The 21577-nt window shown below is 48.3% G+C and overlaps 1 protein-coding gene across 2 annotated transcripts in view; it reads right to left on the bottom strand.

The window, feature by feature from the left end:
* Positions 1-10617: 10617 nt before the first annotated feature.
* The window catches only part of PARP16 (poly(ADP-ribose) polymerase family member 16), a 37309-nt gene continuing 26349 nt past the window's right edge, over positions 10618-21577 (bottom strand). The window contains exon 7 of one of the 2 annotated variants that reach the window (XM_059913016.1): positions 10618-10821. In XM_059913016.1, the coding sequence (XP_059768999.1) occupies positions 10804-10821 (18 nt within the window). In that variant the 3' untranslated portion in view covers positions 10618-10803. Of the gene's footprint in view, positions 10822-20955; positions 21274-21577 lie in introns of those variants that run through there. The other variant, XM_059913017.1, reaches the window with a different exon arrangement.

The following is a 21577-nucleotide window of genomic DNA, read 5'->3' as shown; positions in this document are numbered from 1 at the left end:
AATAAGACAGACTTTTCAGTGGAACAGCTCTTTTAGCTTTTACTTACAGCCCTTCTGCTCTCCCCAGGACTCAGACACGGGTCTACTGAGAACTGCCCGAGGAGACTGCTAAGACTGTCAAGCACGTTGCTGGATCCAGAACCGCCCCTCCTCTCCGATGACTCTCAGATCTCCCTAGAGGCCCCTTGAACAGAGAGGTTCCGAATCCTCTACACCCAACTAATCAGCTTCCATCAAACAGCGGAAGAATGCCCTGAGTAGGCAGCAGCTACCTTTACCTTTCTGGCTGCTTTCATCTGTCATTTTCATTTGAGCCTGGTCATAACCAGTGAAGGAGAAAGCACACTGTGCAAGGTGTACCAGGCTTCTGCCAAGGCCTGGCTCTTGGGGATGCTTAGGAACTTGAGTCAGGCTTGAACCCAGGCCAGGTCTCCTAATTTCCTGTCCTCTGATCTTTCCATATCCTCACAGTGGCCTCATACAGGATGGAGGAGAGAGTTGGCTGCTCTCTGGAACGCCAGGGAGATGAGGGGGCTCCTTAGCTGGTTATGCACTTTAGGGAACAAGAATGGTGACTCACTCAGGCCATTCTGAAAAAAAATGGAGGCTTGTTGTAAAGACAGCTGAAGTCAAGAGCTGGGCTGAGGCAGGCCCCTCCTCTCTCAGCCCCTCAGGCTGCCTGGTGTTTCTCCTGTGGGGTATCTGCTTCTCTCTATATGGTAGCTCTGCCTGCCTCTTGCTCCTCATGGGTCCATCTCCTGCACTTTCTTAGTTCAAATTCCACCAGGAGCCATTCTGATTGGCTCAGCTAGTTGCCATCTCCACCCCTATTGGGTGGAACGATTCCCAAGAAGCCCACTTCACCAGTCACCTGCCAGTGGGTGGATGGACTGGGTTTAGGTCAGATGCTCAGCCTAAGCCAATCAGTGGCCACTGTCAGCCAAACACCAGAGTAACAGTGCTTCCCTAAGTAGGGAGCAGTGGGTCTGCAGTTACAGCTAGATGGGTATCTGGGGTGTGGTGGCAGCATTAGGGTTACATGCACAATATGGGAGTTTATCCTCCTACCCAAAACAGGCAGACACATGCCCTGAGCCCTATAGCCCACACCACTCCCCACCTCTGAGCTGCCCCAGCCCCATCATTTCCCACTTAGCCCCACCCTGAGTTGAAGAGCTCTTTGCTTCACCTGGAAATGCTGTCTTCTTTCAATTGACTGTGAGCTCCTGAAGGGCAAGGCCCATGCCTTATCTCTGTGTCCCCAGCACCTGGCTCAATGTCATAAATTCATAGATCCCGAGGGGGTAAGGGACTTACCCAAGGCCATTCATGGAGGGAGGGGCAGAGCCACGGTGGAGCAGGTCTCCTGTTCCGCATCTAGGCCTCCAGTAGGCTCCCTGGCATCTCACTGAGATGTGAAGCTAGGGGACTACAGTCCCAGTTCTGGGTCTGGCGAGGCTTCTGGCTCTGCCCTGAGACACTGAGACATCCTCCCTTGAGGATGCAGGCCCAGCCATGACTCCTAACACCTGGGCAGCTCTGAGTCAGTTCTAGGGGTGAACGGCCTGCCCTGCTTGAGGGAGCCTCCAGGGGATGCTCAGAGCAGACCCACAGGCAGCCTGACCCCAGGTTCCCGAATGTTCCACTTCCCACTACGGGCCTCATGATCCTCAAGGCCTGAAGTGGGAGAGGGACGTGGACAGGCAGGCTGACTCAGCTGCTCCAGCTTAATGAGGGATCTGAGCAGCTTCAGGTGGGAATAACGGCAGCCTAGATTGTGTGCCTGCTCTGTGAGTGTGCACTACGAGTGGCTGTGTGGGAGCCTGTGAGCCCGACTGGGCATGTTGTGACGCCTGTGTGCCCACAGTCAGCTCTGACCCCCAAGTACAATGTGACCTTAGGCATTTCACTTTACCTCTCTGGACCCCAGTTTCCTCCACAATAAAATGAGAGGATCAGATGAGCCCTAGAGCTCCCTCCTCTTCCTCTTCCTCTTCCACCACTGCTCCTTACCCCTCCCTCCTGACCCTTCTGTTTTCAACAGAGCAGCTCTCCCAGCCTCTGATGCCCTGTCCCTACAGATCTCCAGCTATTGGAGCCTCATCTCCTACCTCCAGTTCTTATTAAAACTTTTACAGGGACAGCTCTCTCACTGAGAAGAATGCTAGTACACTCTCCACTACCTTGTCCATGTGTATGTGTTTATATGTAACTGTTTGTGACTACAAGTGTGTCTGTACCTTAGTGTGTATGTGATGGGCAGAGGGAAAGGGAGAGATGGCAGGGGCCCCCATGGGGAAAATAGGTCCATTTGCTTATGTCTCTGTGTCTCTTTTCCAAACACACAGAGATAGGCTTCTAAGGGCATGTACCCACACTCCAGCTTTGTGAACATTCTTTGAATATCTATTTGTAGCAAGACTCAGCCAGGTACCACATCCTCTAGGTGCCCTTCCTGGTAGCCTGGGGCTGAGCTAACTACCCCTCTCCTGCCTCCTACAAACCCTGTGCCCTGTGTAACCCTCCAGCAGAGCATTTATCACATTCTATTGACATTGTCTGTTTCCTTGCCTGTCCGCTCTCTATGGTGAAACCCCTACAGGACAGGGACCATGTCTCACCTCCTCAGCATCCCAGCACCTGGAACCTTCAGAACCTGGCCGGCCCGGCCTCACATGTTCTCAGTAAGATATTCCACCCTCATTGGCCCCACGCCCCTATGCCCACCATGCCCTCTGCTGTGCAGGGTAGACCAAACCTAATACACCTATGGGGCTTTCCGCCTGGGGTCACCACCCTGGGACCTTCCTGTGGCCCAGGCAAGGCTCCCGCTAACCCTGAAGACGGAGGCAGCCTGGGATCCAGGGTGTGGGTGGTCGAGCTGATCCCGCCCCACCCCGTGGCCTCCACTTCAGGGAGCCTTCCTCCTTTTTTCTGAACTTTCTGGCCCTGGTGTGAACCTTGCTGGCGCCCATGGGCTTTTAATATTTTCCGTTCCTGGCTGTTATACAATATTTCACCTCAAAAATGCATCCTCCCCGTCACCAAAGGGCACGCTGTTCCAGTGAGAGGACCTGGCTGGGTGAGTGGAAGTGACCCACCGCGTTCTGGGGCTTGGAGGAGGCCCAGCCCAGCGCTTTGGAGAAGGAGGTGGCAGAAATGTCTCGCATTTGTGGGGAGACAGGGCCAGCTCTTGAGCCAGCCCAAGGCCCAGGCTCCTGGGCCAGCCTGAGACCTCGTGGTCCCACTCGAAGCCCCCCTGGAAGCCCAGATCCACGGCCAGCAGGGGGGCCACCCGCCCCTCCTGTTTGGGACTCCCCTCCCACCCCTCCCACTTGCCCTCTGACCCCGGGCAAGTGGCTTCACTTCTCGGAGCCCAATGTCCCCGCCTGTACGGTGGGGATGACGACAGTACCTGTCTTTCAGCGTCCTTGTGAGGCTCAAATGCCGCCCGTCTGGACCATCCGGGAGCTTTAAGGCCCACGCTGCGGCGCCCCTCCTCGGCGGTGCTGATTCAACTGGTGTGGGTGCGGCCGGGACATCGGGGGTTTTTAAAAGCTCTCCGGTGATTCTCACTCGCAGCTGAGAACCGCTGCTCTGAGGGGAAAGCTCCTCCTAAGGGGACTCTTGCCAGGCGCCAGCTGCTGCCTTGATGAGCGAGGGCGCCACACGCCCATTTTCCTGAAAATATGACCCCAGGGACGCCTGAGAGCCACCGTCGGGGTGCAGGGAGAGCACTCTGAAAAGGCAGGTGAGGGGTCCTGCAGGTGCGCCGTGACTTTCCGAGCCGGCCCTGCCCACAGACAGACGCCTCTGAGCCACAGGCCGGGGGCCTGGCCAACCTGCCCGGTGTCCCCTCTGCTGGGCGGCCGGGTCCTCCCCAGGGGCACCCAGCCTCCCCTCCCCAGACACAGGCCCCAAGCCCGGAGAGTGAGGCTAGGGGTGGGGGGCACCCTGCTCCCGTCACCTGTCACTGCGGAGAAGGGCGGCGGCCACGGGAGAAAAAAGCGAGCAGAGAGCCAGATGCCTGCTGGGAGAGGCGGGAGGACACTCGGGGGCCTTGGCGGGGAGAGTGCCATCTGCTTTCCTCATCCTAAGGAGAGGGGATCTGCAGAAGGTTCCACAGCCCAGAGGAGGAAAACAGCTGGCGAGCCGGGTGCCTGGGGCGGGGTGGCGGAGTGGAGAACAGCGCGCTTCTCCGGGGACGCCTTCACCCCCCGAGCCGGCCTTGGACACAGGCAGGAGAACAGCTTCTGCCTGGGGGCTTCAGCCAGAGTCCAGTTTCCCCAGCAGAGACTGGAGCCCTCAGCCTCCCCGGACCGCAGGTTCTCAAAGGGGCAGCGACTAGGCGGGGGTTAGAGAGCTAGAGCCCCCATGGGCCACTTCGGCCATGGGAAGAAGAGGCTGGACACCCTGTTCTGGGGTTGACTCACAGCTGGGGTCCCAGGCTCCTGGCCAGAGGGAGGGAAGGAGAGGGAGGGAGGTACAGGAGCGTGGTGCGGGGGCCCAGCACAAAAGTCAGGAAGGAGGAGCGGACAGCTTAATTACCAGACTGGGGCCACCAGAGGGGGGTCCAGGAAGAGCAGAGACCATGACCACCACCTCAGGGAGTGCTCTCCTGCCCAGGTTTGTTTTCCAGCTGAAGGCACATTAAGTGTGGGCACAGGGAGGCTCTAGGATGCTTGGGCTGGGCTGTGGCCTCTACAGAATCATCAACAGCCTCAGCAAGGCCATAGGGAACAGGGGACTACCGAGCTGGAAAAAACTTTCATCCCAAGCAAGCCTGCCCCCAGCCCCTGGTATCTAGGTGGAAAATGCAGAGTCTTCGAAGCCTAAAACAGAAAAACTGTTTTAAGCCCTGTCTCCACCACAAATTACCGGTATTCATTCATTCATCCTACAAATATTTTTAGTTTCTACTATGTACCAAGCCCTGAAATAGGTGCTGGGGGTACAGAAAAGAATGAAGCACAGTCCTTAACTTTGAGGAACTTACCCCCTAGATAGGGAGATGAACCCATAAACAGATCCCCATAAAACGAGATCACTGCATGGGTTGTGTGGGCCACCTGTCTTGGGATCCCTCTGGGGCATCCTCCCAAGGGTGACTCTCGGGGAAGTCTTCCTGGAGGAGGTGGTGTCAGAGCTGAGTATAAAAATGAATGGCAATTGGACAAAAAGGAAGAGGAAGGGCACTCTGGGCAGAGAAGATAGCATTAGTAAAACCCGCATGGTGTGGTGGGGACAATGAAGAGTCAGGAGGTGCTGGAAGATGCAGCATGTGGCAGTGTCTCTATCAAGGTTCTTAGTTGAGGGAATTCCCCTGGCGCTCCAGTGGTTAGGACTCCGCACTCCTACTACCAAGGGCCCAGGTTCAATCCCTGGTCGGGGAACTAAAAATCCCGCAAGCTGTGTGGTGTGGCAAAAAAAAATTTTTTTTTAGTGAGAGCAACAGAAACTCTCAACTAAGAATCTGACAGAAAAGAAATCCACTAAAGGGATGTTGGATCCAACACTCCTGAAAGCCTCAATTCAGAAACTCAAAGCTAAGCTCCTCAAACCCACCCAGAGACACAGCAAAGTTAGCTATGGAGGGGCCCCAAAGATCATTTTATCCAGAGTTCTTAATCTTGGGTCCATGGATGGCTTTGGGGGAGCAAAAAGGCATAACATTTTGAATGCGTGTATGTGTATTTTTCTGGAGACAAGGCCCATAACTTTCATCAGATTCTTAAAGTGATCCATGCTATAGGTCAGGTTCTCCCAGAAGCAAATTCTGAGATGAAGATTCAGTAAAGATGATTTAGTAAAGAAATGTTCCCAGGAGAAACCAGTTAGGGAGAAGGGGAAGCAGGATAATAGGGGAAGAGGAAGAAGCCAGGAAAGAGTGCAATTTTGTGTGAAAACCCATCCTGGCTGGCAATGAAGTAAGGAATACTCAGGCCAGAAAGAAACAAAAGCTAGAATTGAGAGGGCAGTGGATTCTAAGCAATGAAATCAGCTTTTACCCTGAAGACACGGTTTGAACTTAGTGACCTTGAACCTCAGTTTTTCAGCCTCATGGAAATGGGACATTTAGAAGAAGTCCATGCTTAAAACAATCACTAGCTGGGGGGCCTGAGACTACTTTGATGACGATAGACTAATGGTGACTCTCCCCTTGGGGCTAGGCCTGGAACTACTTTCCTAAAGTAGTTCTCAGAGGAAAGTAGGTACCTGAATAAGGTCAGGGGCTGTTAGGCAAAAGGAAGGGGGAATAGCCATTGAGTAGCCAAGCAGCAGGGCCTGCTTCACTGCGGGAAGAACTCAAGTGTATGAACTTGACCCACAGGAAACACCTTAGTGCTTAGGGCAAGCAGGGGGAGTGGGAGGATGAAGAATTTGAACTCACTTCTGAGTCTGCATTCAGATTCAACACCTAATTTGGCCCACTGGACTCGTCTGAGTCCTACCAAGGGAAATAGTGTAAAGAAAAAAATGTAGGAATTCAAGGAGCAAATAAATCTGCTTTGGGAACTCATAAAGCAAAGAGAAGCATTTCCCCCTCCACAGGGCTCTTTGCCTCAACCAAAGCAGGAAAAGGTAGAGCCACGGACATGCCCTACTGAATCAGGCTATTTGTGAGTCAATAGGAGCAATGGCCCGTGGACTCTCAGAAATACGTGGGTGGACCAGATGGTCTCCTCACCTACCTCAGCAGGTAGATGCAAAGAATGGGTGAAATTTGGTGCTTATTGTTTCATTTTTATTCATGTAGGTCCATTTGTATCCTAAGGCTATTGAGGCCTGGGGAGCCCAGGTTCTAACAAGAATGAAAAATATCTCTTGGACTTGGTAATTAGTAGATTCTTGGTAGTTTTAGAAAGAGAAGTTTCAGTGGCGTGATGGGGGCTGAAGCCAGCTTACAAAGAATGAGGAAGTGGACACATTGTTAATTACTCTTTGGAGAAACTTGGATGTGGAGAGGAGCAAAGTGGTTACATGGTGGCCGGAAAGGGGAGGAGAGGATCCTTTTTAGAATGGAAGAGACTTGAGCAAGTTGTTAGGCTAAGGAGAAAGAGCCAAGAGAATGAGGTCTTATAGATATGGGGGTGAGTAAAGCTGATGGAGCAAGATCCCAGAATTAGTGGGGAGACTGGGATCCAGGAACTGGGAGAATTTGTAGAGATGGGCATCTTTCTCCAGCAGGGCTCAGCAAGCTAGCCAGTCTCAGGAGCAGAGAAGGTGGGCTACAGGCATGATACAAGGATGGGCTGAGCCCAAGAGGATAGGGATGCAAGGGAATCAGGGATACTGAGGAGGGAGGGATTCAAATGACCCTCCAGAGGTCAGGCTGGGAAAGAAGGAAGAGTGATGAGAGGGGCTAAAAAGACTGGACCAGAGGTCTCCAGGAAGTTAAAGTCCAGGAGGAGATATAAGGGGATTAAGGTTGTCCACAAGTAGGAAGGTCAAAGGCTGTGTAAGGCAGTAGGATTTGACATTAAAGATTTCTGAGGAAGAGCATCTTACCCAAATTATTTAACTTCTCCATGTCTCTCAGCCTCCCAATTTATAAAATGGTACTAAAATTCTCACTCATAAAAGTACTAAAAGCATTTTTTCTTTCTGGCAAAGCATATAATTGTGGTATCTGGGACATCCAGGCACTCAATGTTTGTGCAAGGATGAAGGAACATCTGTCACTTCCCCTCTATGGACCCCACTTTCCTAATTCTTACTGATTGTTTGCTTGATCTATCAGTTACTGAGAGAGGTGTGTTAACATCTCCCACTGCATTGTGAATTTGTTTTTATTTTGGTTTCCTTGATTTTTCTTTTTGCTTTATTTTGAAGTTATGTTATTAAGTGCATATAAATGTAAGATTATTCCATCTTACTGATGAATTGGACTTTTTAATCATTATGAAGTGACCCTTTTGTCTCTCATAATGCTTTTTTTTGTCAAAGTCTATTTTGACTAAAATTAATATAGATATATCAATCTTCCTTTGCTTAGTATTTGGCAGATTTTTTTCATCCTTTTACTTTCAATCTTTCTGTATTATATTTTAGATAAGCCTCTATGAACAGCTTATAGGTGGATTCATTTGCTTTGTCTAGTTTGGCAATCTTTTTCTTCTAACTGAAGCATTTAGTCCATGTACATTTATTGAAATACTGATACATACACACACATACATTTATATATATATGTTTATGTGTGTACGTATATGTACTTTACCTTATTAATTTGTATTTTTCCTGCCTTTTCTCAATTTTTCTATTCTTTGTTTTTTCTTTTCTTTTTTTTTTTTTTTTTAAGTTTTTAATCATTTATTTATTTATTTATTTTTGGCTGTGTTGGGTCTTCGTTTCTGTGTGAGGGCTTTCTCTCGTTGCGGCAAGCGGGGGCCACTCTTCATCGCGGTGCGCGGACCTCTCATTATCGCGGCCTCTCTTGTTGCGGAGCACAGGCTCCAGACGCGCAGGCTCAGTAATTGTGGCTCACGGGCCTAGTTGCTCCGTGGCATGTGGGAATCTTCCCAGACCAGGGCTCGAACCCGTATCCCCTGCATTGGCAGGCAGAGTCTCAACCACTGCGCCACCAGGGAAGCCCTATTCTTTGTTTTCTTGATTAGTTTTTCTTATTCCATTTTTCTCCTTTACTAGTTTGCAAATTATACCTTTTTTTTTTTTTTTTTTTTTTTTTTTTGCTACTCTTAGAGGTTATACTGTGAAGTTTAATATGCTTATTTTGCCTGTCTGAAGTTAACCAGTATCTTCTATTTTTTCTTAAATAAAGCAAGGACATTAGAACTAATTCTAGTCACCCCTCTTTTAGCTTATATATTACTTTTATGTATTTGAATTTTATCTTTTTTTAAGCTTACAAGACATTGTTAGTATTGTTTATACAATATTTGTTTTTACTCATATAGATACCACTTTCTTTGTTCTGCAATCCTTCTTGTCTTTAATTCCTTCCATCTGGAATCACTTTCTTTCTGCCTGCTGGTGGCAAATAATGTCACATCATGTCATTATTTTTTCTTATTCTTAAAATATCTTTTCACTAGTTTTAGAATTCTTGGATGACAGTCATTTTCTCTCAGCACATTGAAAATATAATTCTGCTATCTTCTAGCTATTAAGAAATCAGCTGTTTTAGTCTAATTGTCACTACTTTGAAAATAATCTGACCTTAAGACTTTCTCTGTCTTTGGTAATCTGCTTCACTATGATATGTCTACTTGTGGATTTCTTTTCATTTATTCTTTTGAGGATTTACCAAGATTCTTGATTGCATGAATTGATGGATTTCTGGATGAGTCTCAGCCACTAACTATTCAAATATTACTTCTGTCCCATAATCTCTCTCCTCTCCTTCTGAAACCTCTGATTATATGTATTTTGGACCATCTCACTCTATCCTCCATGTCTTTTAACTATTCTTTCATATATTCCATCTTTTTATTTTTCTGTGCTGCCTTTTAGAGAATTTCTTCAGGTCTATCTTCCACTTCTAATTTTATTGTGTCTGATATATTCAATTGTATCTAATCTTCTATTAAACACAACCATTGAATTTGTAGATTTAGTTACAATATCTTAAATTTCTAGAGGGACATTCTATTTCTTGTTCAAATATACTTGGTCCTTCTTCAGAGTATCTTGTTCCCTGTTCAAATTTTTAAGCTTCTCTTCTACTCTTTCAGCATTTTAAACATAGTTATTTTATACTATTTGATAATTCCAATATCTGAAGTCAGCGTAGACTTGTTTCCACCATCTGTTGTTCCCTTGAGTGTTTTGTGATCTTCAACTAGGAGCTACTATTTCTTTGGAGCTTTCTCTGTGGGAATTCTTGAGGCCTGGGGTGAAGGTGGGTTTTTCCAAGAGAGTTTGTGTTTGATTTGCCAGATGCTTATGGTGTTAACCAGACTGGGCCCAATTTAAGTTAAATGCTGGACTGAAATTTTTCACACCACCTAAGTAGTGTGAATTTGGGCTTCAAATGACATACATATGGCTTATATTGTGAATTTGCAGGGGCTATTTTATTTTCTCCTGAGAAAAGGGAAATTAAGATGGGCATTTTTCTTTTCAGTCTGTTGGGATATGGTGGTGCTTCTATCTGGTTTATTCATGCACTGAAGTCCCAATCTTATGTGAGGAAGGTCTTACCAGACTTCCAACCTTAGAGGAGGCTTGAGTTTCTTGCAGTAGTGTGCTGGAACTGGCTCCTACCAGCTCAGAAGAACCAATATTTAGGAATTTCGCATGTCAGTTCCTGGTACCATTGAGAGCTTGAAATTGGCTATGGTGAGAGTATTTACACTGTGGAAATCAGCAAACACTAAAAACAGGGTACTTTGTTTTGTTGGAGAGCCAGTTACTAATATATCACTGGTTTCTCTCATATCACCCCACCCCATACGACCAAGTTCAAGTTTACTGAGTTAAAAAATAAATATGATAAAGTTTCAGTTGTGCAAGATGAAAAAGTTCTAGGAATCTGCTGTACAACATTGTGCTTATAGTTAACAATACTGTACTGTACAGTTAAAAATTTGTTAAGAGGGTAGATCTCACTATATATATATAGAGAGAGAGAGAGAAAGGGTGGGTGGGGGAGGGAGGGAGGGAGAGAGAGAGATCTCCACAATATAAACAAACAAACAAATAAAATAGCTCAACTTACCTCTTTGGATTCTTGAGTTTTTTGGCCTGGGTATTCCTCACTTTCTTGCCAGCTCATCAGTGCATTAAAAAAAGTTGGGTTTTTTTTCTTTTATCCAGAATTGTTTGCAGAATGAAGCTTATTTAGGGTACCTCGTCCACCTTTTTACGAGAAAATGAAGCGTTCTCAGTTTCTTAACCAGAAATTGAGATCGTTGTGCTAAATCAGTAGTTCTTAACACCTTGGAGACACAGGCTTTTAAAAATTTTGATTAAAAATTAGAGCCTAGAGACCCTTTCCCCAGGAAAATACACACACAGAGGAAATGTGTTTTGCTCCCCTGAAACCATGCATGGGCCCAAGATTAAGAATGCCCAATGAGATGAATGCTCTCTGAGGTTCTTACCAGAGCTAATTTTTGATGGCCCCGCCATGTTCTCTGCCTTGAGCAGAGTTTCTGCGAGTCTCCTCTTGGGTAAGTATGAGGAGTACAGACTTCTGGATTGGGGCTTCCAGGATCTCCAGGGCCTCTTGGGGAAGGAAAAACTGAGAGTTGTCGACCAAAACTTACACCAAGCTAAAGCCCAGGCTATATTCCTTCAACCAGACCTCTCCACATTTACTCATTCAGTGAGTACTTATTGGACCCTGTTCCAATCTACTGCTATGTAACAAATCATCCCAAAACTTAGTGACATATAATAATAACAACAATCATTTATTTTTTCATCTCTCACCGCTCTAGGAGTAACTGGGCTCAGCTACAGTTGCAGGGTCTATGTGGTTGCAGTCAGATGGCAGCTGAGGCTGGAATCATCTCAAAGCCTCCCTCAGTACATGTCCGCTAGTTGATACTGGCTGTTGGCTAAGTTCTCAGTGGGGCTTTTAACTGAAACACCTACATGTGCCCTCTCTATGTGGCCTAGGCATACTCACAGCATGGCAGCTTGTTCTGAAATGGAACATTCAAAAAGAAATCAGGCCAGGAGGAAACCATATTACATTTTATAGCCTAGCCTTAGATGTCATACTGCATTGCTTCTGCCACATTCTGTTAACTAGAGGCAAGTCATTAGACCAGCCCATATTTAAAGGGAGGTCAATTGACTCTATCCCTTGCTGGGAACGGTGTCAAAAAATTTGCAGACATGTTTTAAAACCACCACACACTCCTTCTGTGTGCCAAGCACTGGACAAGGCACTTGTGATAGAGTGGTGAGTTATACAAACCCTCCCTTATGATATAGTGGTGGAGACAAACACTAATAAAATAATATTACAAATATGTACATAACTGTAAACTTTGACAGTGCTATGGAAGATGAGTACAAGGAGCCATGAGAAATTGTATTACACATTAGTAAGACCTGGACCAGGGACCCAAGGATGAATTCCCTGAAGAAGAGACATCTGGGTTGAGATCTGAAGCATTAGTGGATGCGAACTTCATGAAGCGAGTTGAAGAGCCTTCCAGGCAGAGGAAACCATAGGCCATGGCCCTACGACAGGAGGCAAGGTGACCGAGAGGCAGCCAGCGTGTCTGGAGGCAGATAGCAGGGGAGGAAGGTGTGAGACAAGGCTGCAGAGGTGGGCTGGGGCCAGATCCCTGGACTCTGTAGGCAGGTGAGAATATTTGTCTTTGGCCTAAAGCTGCAGGAAACTGTTGAAGGGTCACTCACTGGAGCGTGATATGAACAGATTTGTAATCTAACGGTCACGTTGGCTCCTGCGTGGATGGCCCCTGCCAGATGCTGAGTCAGGTCTGGAAGGGTTGGGAAATTCTTTTTTTTTTTTTTTAATTAATTTATTCATTTTAATTTTTTTTTTTTGGCTGCGTTGGGTCTTTGTTGCTGCGCGCGGGCTTTTCTCTAGTTGCAGCGAGCGGGGGCTACTCTTCATTGCAGTGCCTGGGCTTCTCATTGGGTGGCTTCTCTTGTTGCAGAGCACGGGCTCTAGGCATGCGGGCTTCTGTAGTTGTGGCACTCAGGCTCAGTAGTTGTGGCTCACAGTCTCTAGAGCGCAGGCTTAGTAGTTGTGGTGCACCAGCTTAGTTGCTCCACAGCATGTGGGATCTTCATGGACCAGGGCTCAAACCCATGTCCCCTGCACTGGCAGGCGGATTCTTAACCACTGTGCAACCAGGGAAGTCCCTTTTCTCCTTTTATTAATTTTTCTTGCTATATTGCACTGGCTAGGACCTCTGGTACAATGTTGAACAGAAGTAGTAAGAACAGACATTCTTGCCTCATTCCTAATTGTAGAGGCAAAGTATTCAGTCTTTAACCATTAACTATTATGTGTTAGCCTTCGGTTTTTCATAGATGCCAGATTGGAGGACTTCCCTTCTTCTCCTACTTTGCTGAGGGTTTTTACCAAAAATGAATGTTGGATTTTGTTAAATCATTTTCCTGCATCTACTGAGGTGATTTTTTTTTTCTTTTCCAGTTTGTTAATATTGTGAATTACATTAATTGATTTTCAAACATTTCTCCAAGCTGGCATTTCTGAGTAAACCCCATTTGGTCATGATGAATTATCCTTTTATGTATTGTTGTGTTTACTTTGCTAGAATTTTGATTAAATTTTTGCATTTATGTTTATGACACATATTGGTCTGTAGTTTGCTTTCTTGGCATGTCTTTGTCTCGTTTTGGTATCCGAGTAATGCTAGTCTCACAGAATGAGTTGGGAAGTATTCCTTCCTTTTCAATTTTCTGGAGGATTTTATATAAAATTGGTAATTTTTCTTCCTTTAATGTTTGGGAGAATTCACCAGTAAAGACATCTGGGTCTGAAGTTTTCTTTGTGGGAAGATTTGAAACTATAAGTTCAATCTCTATAGTAGATAGAGTGTTATCCAGGTTATCTATTTCTTCTTGAGTATGTGTCATGCTTTTGCTTAAAGTCCTCAGGGCCTTCCCCTCACACCTACCTAAATCCTTACTGAGGCTTACAAGGCCCTGTCTGGTCTGCTCTGGCCTCCTCTTCAACCTCATCTACATGCCGCCCGCTGTTTGCTCTCCATGTTCCAGTCAAATTGGTCTTCTGGTTATTCCAAGATAACACCAAGCTCTTCCTCATCTCAAGGCCTCGGCACTGCTTTTCATTCTATCTGGAAAGCTCTTCCACAGGCTCTTTGTGTGTTTTTTTCTCATTCTCATCCCCCAGTTCTCAGCTTATGTGTCAGGGAGGTCTTCCCTGACCATTATATGCAGGGTAGGGCCTGATGGATACTCTCTCCCACAGAATCCTGTTTACTTCCTTCATAATATATATACCACACTCTGTCATTGTTTTGTTTACTTACTGTCAGCTCCCTAAGAGCAGGAACCTTTTTTGTCTTGTTCACTATATCCCCTGCACCCAGCATAACTGGGCACAAACAAGGTGTTCAATTATTATTTGTTGAATAAGTAGACATTCATCAGTCAAGCTGCACATCAGGCAGGCAGTGAGTCTTCTGTGAGCTTGCTGGTCAATCTGAGGGTTTTTTTGCTTGTTTTGGGGTTTGTTTGTTTATTTATTTCTTTATTTTTGGCCGTACCAGGTTTTAGTTGCAGCGTGTGGGCTCTTCGTCGCAGTGCACGGGCTTCTCTCTAGTTGTGGTATGTGGGCTCCAGAGTGCACGGGCTCAGTAGTTGCGGCGCGTGGGCTTAGTTGCCCCGTGGCATGTGGGATCTTAGTTCTCCAACCAGGGATCAAACCTGCGTCCCCTGCATTGGAAGGCAGATTCTTAACCACTTGACCACCAGGGAAGTCCCAGTCTGAGGTTTTCAGTCAGCCTGAGGTAGGTCAGGTAGGCTCTGAGTGGACTGGTTGCTCTGTGGGGTGGGTCTGTGTGACTGATAAGTCCCCTGTAAAGTCAGGATTCTGGGGGACACAAAGAAATGAAAAGCCGAGGCCCACCCCCAAGAAGCTTCTGGCCACCTGTCTACTTGGAGGCTCACTGCTCCCCACTGCCCAGCCAGGAGGTAAAGTGAAGGTGGTACAGGGTGAATAGGGGGAAAGCTACAGAGCATGACCCAACCTCTGGCAGCTAGTCCTCAGCAACTCTGCTACAGGGCTTCCAAACCCCATAAAAGCCTTACCTGGCGACTGCTGTGCTTAGGAAGAGCCTGTGCAGGAAACACAGAGAGAGCTTTGTGGTTTCTTCCCCACCCCACTTCCCAGCCTCCCCTGACCTGGGCCCTTGCTCATGGAAACTCCCCCAATGGACCTGGCTGTCTGGCCCCAGGAGACAGGTAGTGGTGCATGTTGCCACTGCCCACTCACCACGGGGGCAGGACATGGGCCTGTAATTCCAGAGTCCACTCCTTGCAACTGAACCCAACCTAGGTACCCCTTTCCATAGACCAGAGGAGGCCCAGCTCTCTGGTTGAAGAAGAGGCCTTGCATGGAAGCTGGGGACTTCACAGTTAATCCCGAGTTTCCCCAGGAACACCCCCGGCTGTGGGGTCATAAATATGGCTGGAGTCCTGTCACAGATGAGTATGTGTAAGAGGGTGTCAGAACGGCTTGTATGGGAAGCAGCTGTTTGCAGTAATTGGGAAGCAGCAGCTAGACCGCCGGCAATAACCGGGCCTCCATCCTGCTCACCAACAAACTCCATGACCAGGAGGCCATGCTCCGGTGACATCATCCTCCTCGCACACTGCTGAGGGAAATGAGCTCAGGGAGGCCATCGGAGGCGGTCTGTTTACTTACAGAGACCCTGGCCGTCAGCAGCTCTTTGACCAGACATTCCCTGTCCTAGCCAGCATGAAGCAGAAATTTCCTTAAACACATTACTTTGGACTCAACCCACTTGCGCCCTTGTTTTCAATTTTTTCTTAAAGAGGAAAATTCCCAGTTCTGGCCCCAAACAGAGCAGCCCATTGATGATAGGGGGATATCAAAATATCCCCCAAAAGGACTTTTGCAGGTTAAGTTGCTCCCACCTCCCAGTCATCCCTGGAGCTGGGAGATCATCAAACCAGTTCTCCAACACCCACTGTGTGGGAAGTCAGAGGGACAGCCAGCATGACCTCTAGGGCAGACCCTCTCCTTGAAGGCCTCCCTCAGGGCCTTAGCCACCCTGAGCTCATACTCAGAGCATTTCACAACTCAGCAATCCTGGCTAGGCCCTAGACCCCTCCCTCATTCCCTCCAGGTCAGGGATATTTCAGGAGAGCCCAAGAGCTGCCAGTTTTCACAGGCTGCAGGGGATTCCCAAGATGGTCACCCCCACCTGCCCTGGGTGACAGATGCTGTCACCTGCCCTCCCCCAACCCTCTCCGTGTTATTCCTGCTGGAACTCAGCCATTCTAGAAGACTTGAGGGGACAGGGGTTTTGGAGATCTCCCCAGTCTCCCCAGTGCTCCAGGATCCTAAGGCCACTTGCACCAGGAGCACAGTGATACCCTCCCAGGAGTATCAATCATGGAAGACAGGTGCCCTCCGCCTAGAGGGGTCTGCCCACTACTGGGGCTGGTCAGACAGGCCCAGACATGTCAGGCAGCCTGAGGCCTTACCTGACCCAGCTTTTCCCTGTGGCCTGATCCTACTTAGCTCAGCGTCTTGTGACACCAGGGATGGGCTCAGGGAAGAATCAGGTCAGAAGAGGGCATTGAATCTGTGTTTCATAGTGCTTTTCGTAAGACTAAGAAAATGTCAAGGGTCCACATCAGAGAACGGGGTGGAGGTAGCATCTCACACACAGATCTGAGTTGGCAGCTTCTTAGAAGGCACTTAAGAAAGGGCCAGGGCTTCCATGGTGGCGCAGTGGTTGAGAATCTGCCTGCCAATGCAGGGGACACGGGTTCGAGCCCTGGTCTGGGAAGATCCCACATGCCGCGGAGCGACTAGGCCCGTGAGCCACAATTGCTGAGCCTGCACGTCTGGAGCCTGTGCTCCGCAACAAGAGAGGCCACGATAGTGAGAGGCCTGCGCACCGTGATGAAGAGTGGCCCCCACTTGCCTCAACTAGAGAAAGCCCTCACACAGAAACGAAGACCCAACACAGCCATAAATAAATAAATAAATAAATAAATAAATAAATAAATAAATAAATAAATAAAAAGTACACGTGTGGAAGAACTGACCTAAATTAAAAAAAAAAAAAGAGAGAAAGGGCCAGACTTTCTCACCCAACTGTCCTCCCCCCACCCCAACCAACATAGCACCAGAAATCCCTAAACATGTGGTTCCAATTATCTCAGTTAGTCAATATGTCTACTAACACAGAATTTGTAAGGTAAGAAAGCTGGAAAGACCCTGTATCAGGACAGAAGCTAACGTTTTTTGAACATCTACTGTGAGCCTGGCATGGTGCTCAACGCTTTACACACATTTATCTTATTCAATCCTCACAACAACCCTGAGGGAGACCAAGTAACTCTAAAGGAGGCACAACTCATATGGCAAAGCTGGGACTCAAACCTGGTTCTGTCTGAACATAGACCATCTACAATTAGGCATTCCCAATTTGAACTTCTAGAAAGTAATTAACTCAGGAAATCAATCCTACTCCTTCCGTAAAGCAAGCAAGCCTGTAAATTAAAGACATGGTCATCAACCTCTCTATTCTAACAGATGAGGAAACTGAGGCCAGATCACAGAGTGAGTCTGAGCTGAGCATAGGACAGTGGCTCAGACTTAGGTCAGTGTTTCTCCCACCATCCCAGCCTGTCTCACAGCCCTAAGTCCTCACTAAGTCAGGTGAGGGAAGGGTGGAAGAAAAGCTGTGGGCTCTGCCCTCTAGAAGACAAGACAAAGAGAAACACATATATAGCCATACACAGACAACCACACAGGCAGACATGCAGAGACACAGTTCCATGAGGAAACAGGCAAGAAGGGTCCTTACTCCAGGTCTACCCTTTTTAATTTAATTTTATTTTATTTTAATCTTATTTTATTTTATTTATTTTATTTTTAGGCCACGCCACTCGGCATGCAGGATCATAGTTCCCTGACCAGGGATGGAACCTGTGCCCCTTGCATTGGGAGCGTGGAGTCTTAACCACTGGATCGCCAGGGAAGTCCCCAGGTCTACCCTTTAGATGGCCACACTCTGGCTCTATTCTGGCCCCTTCCATCCCACACAGTGAGAAGTCCATGGGGTCAAGAGGATGGGCCCACTGGGAGCCCATGCCCCACTCCTAGACTACAAATCAGGTACATGGGACCCTATTATTTCCTGCTCAGAGCCATATGGGCAGACTTTGCCAATGGTGTGGGCACCCCTAGGCCCAAAGGGTGGCCAAGGGGTGGGGTGTATACATGGAGTTTGGACACGTGTGAGGAGTCACGCATGCGTGCGAGGCCCCTCGAGGTACAGGATGGAGCTGGGATGGGGAAGGAGAGGCTTGGGCCACTTACTCTGTGTTGCTGTGTTCCAGCACAAAACTCAGAGGAGCTAGGAATTCAAAATCAAACTCAGCCCTCCAGTTATTAGGATTGAGTCTTTCATTTAGCCGTTTGTTGTTTTGACTTATTTAAATATTTAGACATGAACATAAGCCTTCATTTGTACTCTTGCTCTGGGTCTTTCAAATGTTAGGAGCCACTCTAGACACCTCTCTAACTTCCCTGTGCCAGTGTGGGCCCAGTCACAGCACAAGCACTTTAAAGATGTCTGTTAGTAAATGAGCAAATCACTTTATGAATGAATCGAAGATTGAGTGAATGAATGCTTCTGCACAAATATAGACAGGCATACATGCTTTCAGAGACTCATCAACATATTAGTGACAAATACATGTCCACGCTCTCAAAGACACATATGCCTAAACTTACATCTACAAAGACAAGTCCATGTTTGTACCAAAATAACCTAAATGCTCACACGTGCACTTCCACCTGTAGGTAGGTGTAAACCTACTCATCTATGCAAAGACACAGAGGCCCACACTTTCCCTTGATGATACCCACACACACGAGCTTACACAGAGAGGTGGACATATACACATGCAGACAAACACATAAGTATACACTTTCCCACGGAAGCATCCAACTCCAACCAGAAATGTAACCACCTACACATACAAACATGGAACAGTCACATGAATCCACACTGATACACGCAGCTAGATGAAGACAAAGCCATAGGCCCAAGACAGACTGAGTAAGACACCTGTCCACAGAGACCCTCAGGCTGCCCTGGGCTCCCACGCTGTCTGCCTCCCTCCTCCTCCTGTCTGCCTCCCTCCTCCTCCTGTCTGCCTCCCTCCTCCTCCTGTCTGCCTCCCTCCTCCTCCTGTCTGCCTCCCTCCTGCTCCTGTCTGCGGCCAGAGGGGGCTCCTAGAGGAATTCCTTCTGCAGACAGGCTGAGGTAGGCTGTTCTCTCTCCTCCCCAACAGTCCAGGCCAGAGCCCTAGGGCAGAGAAGCAGATGCTGTGTGCTGGGGGGCTCCCCCTTCCCAAGTAATCTGCCCTCTGGCCCTGGCCAAGCCTCCACTGGACGCTGGACTGTGGACAGTGGCAGAGCCCCACTCAGGTCCTGCTGTCCCAGCTCCACTCCCAACAGGAGGGGCTTAGGTCAGTCAGATTTAGGAGGGGCTGGTGAACAGTGCTTTTCCAGAGGCCTTGCTTCCTCAGGAAATGGCTCGGCCGCAAGCCTGATCTCCAAAACAGGCATAGGGTGAAAACACCTCTGCTCCTCTCCAAAAACATGGGCAGTGCCTCTCACTCAGAGCCCCTCACATCCTTCTAGCCACAACATCCCAAGGTAGTGGATAGCAAGAAAGGCCCGGGGTCTCATCCTGCTTCTGCACTGACTCACTATGTCTGTAAAACAAGCCATGTGGGTGTGATGACTTCAGATCTAGCTAGAATGCTGTATGAGTTTCAAATTCGCCAGGCAGCCTCTGCGCAAGGGTGAAGGCGCTCCAAACCCAGGGACAGTGGCCTGGTGTTGACCTCTTCTGAAGTCACAGAGTCATTGTTACAAACACAGAGCTTGTGCCAGGAGTGGCTGAGGCTGAGATGCTTGGCAGGGGGGCGAAATGGGGACTCAGGCACAGGAATGTCCTGTGTAGTCTGAAGACAGATGGTCACCTCCCCTCTCCCTTCCAGCCACCCACCAGGTCCCCCAGGCCTCCGCTGGAGGTACACACAGGGCTGCAGCCCCACCCAGCCGAGCAGGCTGAGAGACAGGAATGCTGCTCAGCACAGCTGTTTGGACAGGGGAAGCTGTTTATTCTCTGATGTCGGGAACATCTCAATCAGGGGGATTTGGCTGCTGGCAGCCCCTGGATGCAAGGTTTAGAAGAAGTCAACTTAATCAGAGAAGGCTGATGGCCCAAGCTCTGAGCAGGCAGTGGGGGTGGAAGGAAGAGGCCGCCCCTCCCTGCCCCACATTCAGTGCCATGTGCACCTCAGAGCTCACCTCCTGGGTCTGCAGTAACAGAGTTGGAAGGGTGAATGGAGCTGAGTCTGAAGCTCTCATTAATAGTGTGGCCGTTGCGGGGGGGTGGTGATGGAGACTTCCCGAGGTCCCACCTCCAGCATCCAGGTGCCCCCTGCTTATGAGACACGGCACAGCTAACAGTCTTCTCCTGGGGAGGGAGCTCATTTGGCATGCCTTGAGCTGGCGCTGCCCACTCCAGCCTCCCTACACCACCAGCCCAGATCCCTTTTGCTCAGGCAGCCCCTCTAGCTGCGGCCTTGCAGCTAGTCAGCTTTGGCTCTGCCTCTTTCGGGCTTTCTCACCTTGGGTAGTCACCTCTCCAAGCCTCCTTCTTCTCCTGTAAAATAAAGGTAATACTATCTGCCTTGAAAGGATATTGTGAGGATTAAATAATTCTTTCAATATGCCCATCATGCAGGAGGCACTTAATAAATGGTAGTGCCTTTCTCCCTCATTCCTTCTATTGCTACAGACCCAAGCTCTGGTTTTGCTGAGGGCCGGGACCCTCCAGTATAGTTTATAACCCTGGACGCTGGTCACATCTACCTACTGCTGCTCGCAGACCTCAGAGTGCTCTGGGGTTCCCTAGGCCAGAAGACTTTCTGGAGGAGTCCAAGTGACCCAAGGAAGCACCTTGATGCTCAGGCTGCAGAATAACCCAGAACATGGTGTTTTTCAGGTGATTTGCCCAATTCTCATTTGCACAGGTTTGAATGCCTTGTGGGTATAGTCCAGGGGTGAGGACAGTCAAAATTCATCAATCCTGACTCACACATCTGAAAACCACATCTTTCTATATTCAATAAAAGGTTTACACCAAAAATAATGGAGCACTGGGGATGACAATGGGTATAAGTTATGGACTCCCCCCTCCTTTTATTCACAGGACCCAATTTAAATTCTGTTAAAAAGCGGAATTCATTGGTCACTTAAGTGAAAGCCCTAGCTTTAGGCATGACTGCATTCAGTACTCAAACATCATCATCATGACTCTTTTCCTCTTCCTCTCTTGGCTCTACTTTCCACGGTGTTGGCGTCAGTCTGAAGCTTCACGCGGCAGCAAGACGGCATCAGGAGGAAGGAAAGTCTCTTTCCCAGCAGCCCCCGAAAACAAATCTCCTGTGGATTCTGACTGGGTCACATGCCCATGTCTGAATCAATCACTGAGGCGGAAGTAGGGGGGTGCAACTTGCTGACTGGCTCGGGCCTCAGCCACTGGTCCACCCCTAGAGTGTGTGGGTGAGAGGGGCAGTCAGCTTTACCAAGATCCAGTGAGAGTGAAAAGAGGGTGGTTCCCCACAGAGAAGCTGCGGTAGGTACCAGGAGAGTGATACGGACCACAGGGGCCAAGAACAACAGATGTCAAACAAAGGAAATCAGTGGGTCAAAAACTATGACAAATGCTTTTCAAGCACCTTCAAGCCCTCTAAAAATATTATTGATGTGCTAGTTTTAAATCCCTAGACACCTCTGATAGACAACGTGTTATAGACCCATTTGGGATAGCCTGGACTTGCTTAAGAACAGTAA

This window comes from Balaenoptera ricei, chromosome 2, assembly GCF_028023285.1.
Source record: "Balaenoptera ricei isolate mBalRic1 chromosome 2, mBalRic1.hap2, whole genome shotgun sequence".
Classification (NCBI taxonomy): domain Eukaryota; kingdom Metazoa; phylum Chordata; class Mammalia; order Artiodactyla; family Balaenopteridae; genus Balaenoptera; species Balaenoptera ricei.
This window is presented reverse-complemented; position numbering and strand designations above follow the sequence as displayed.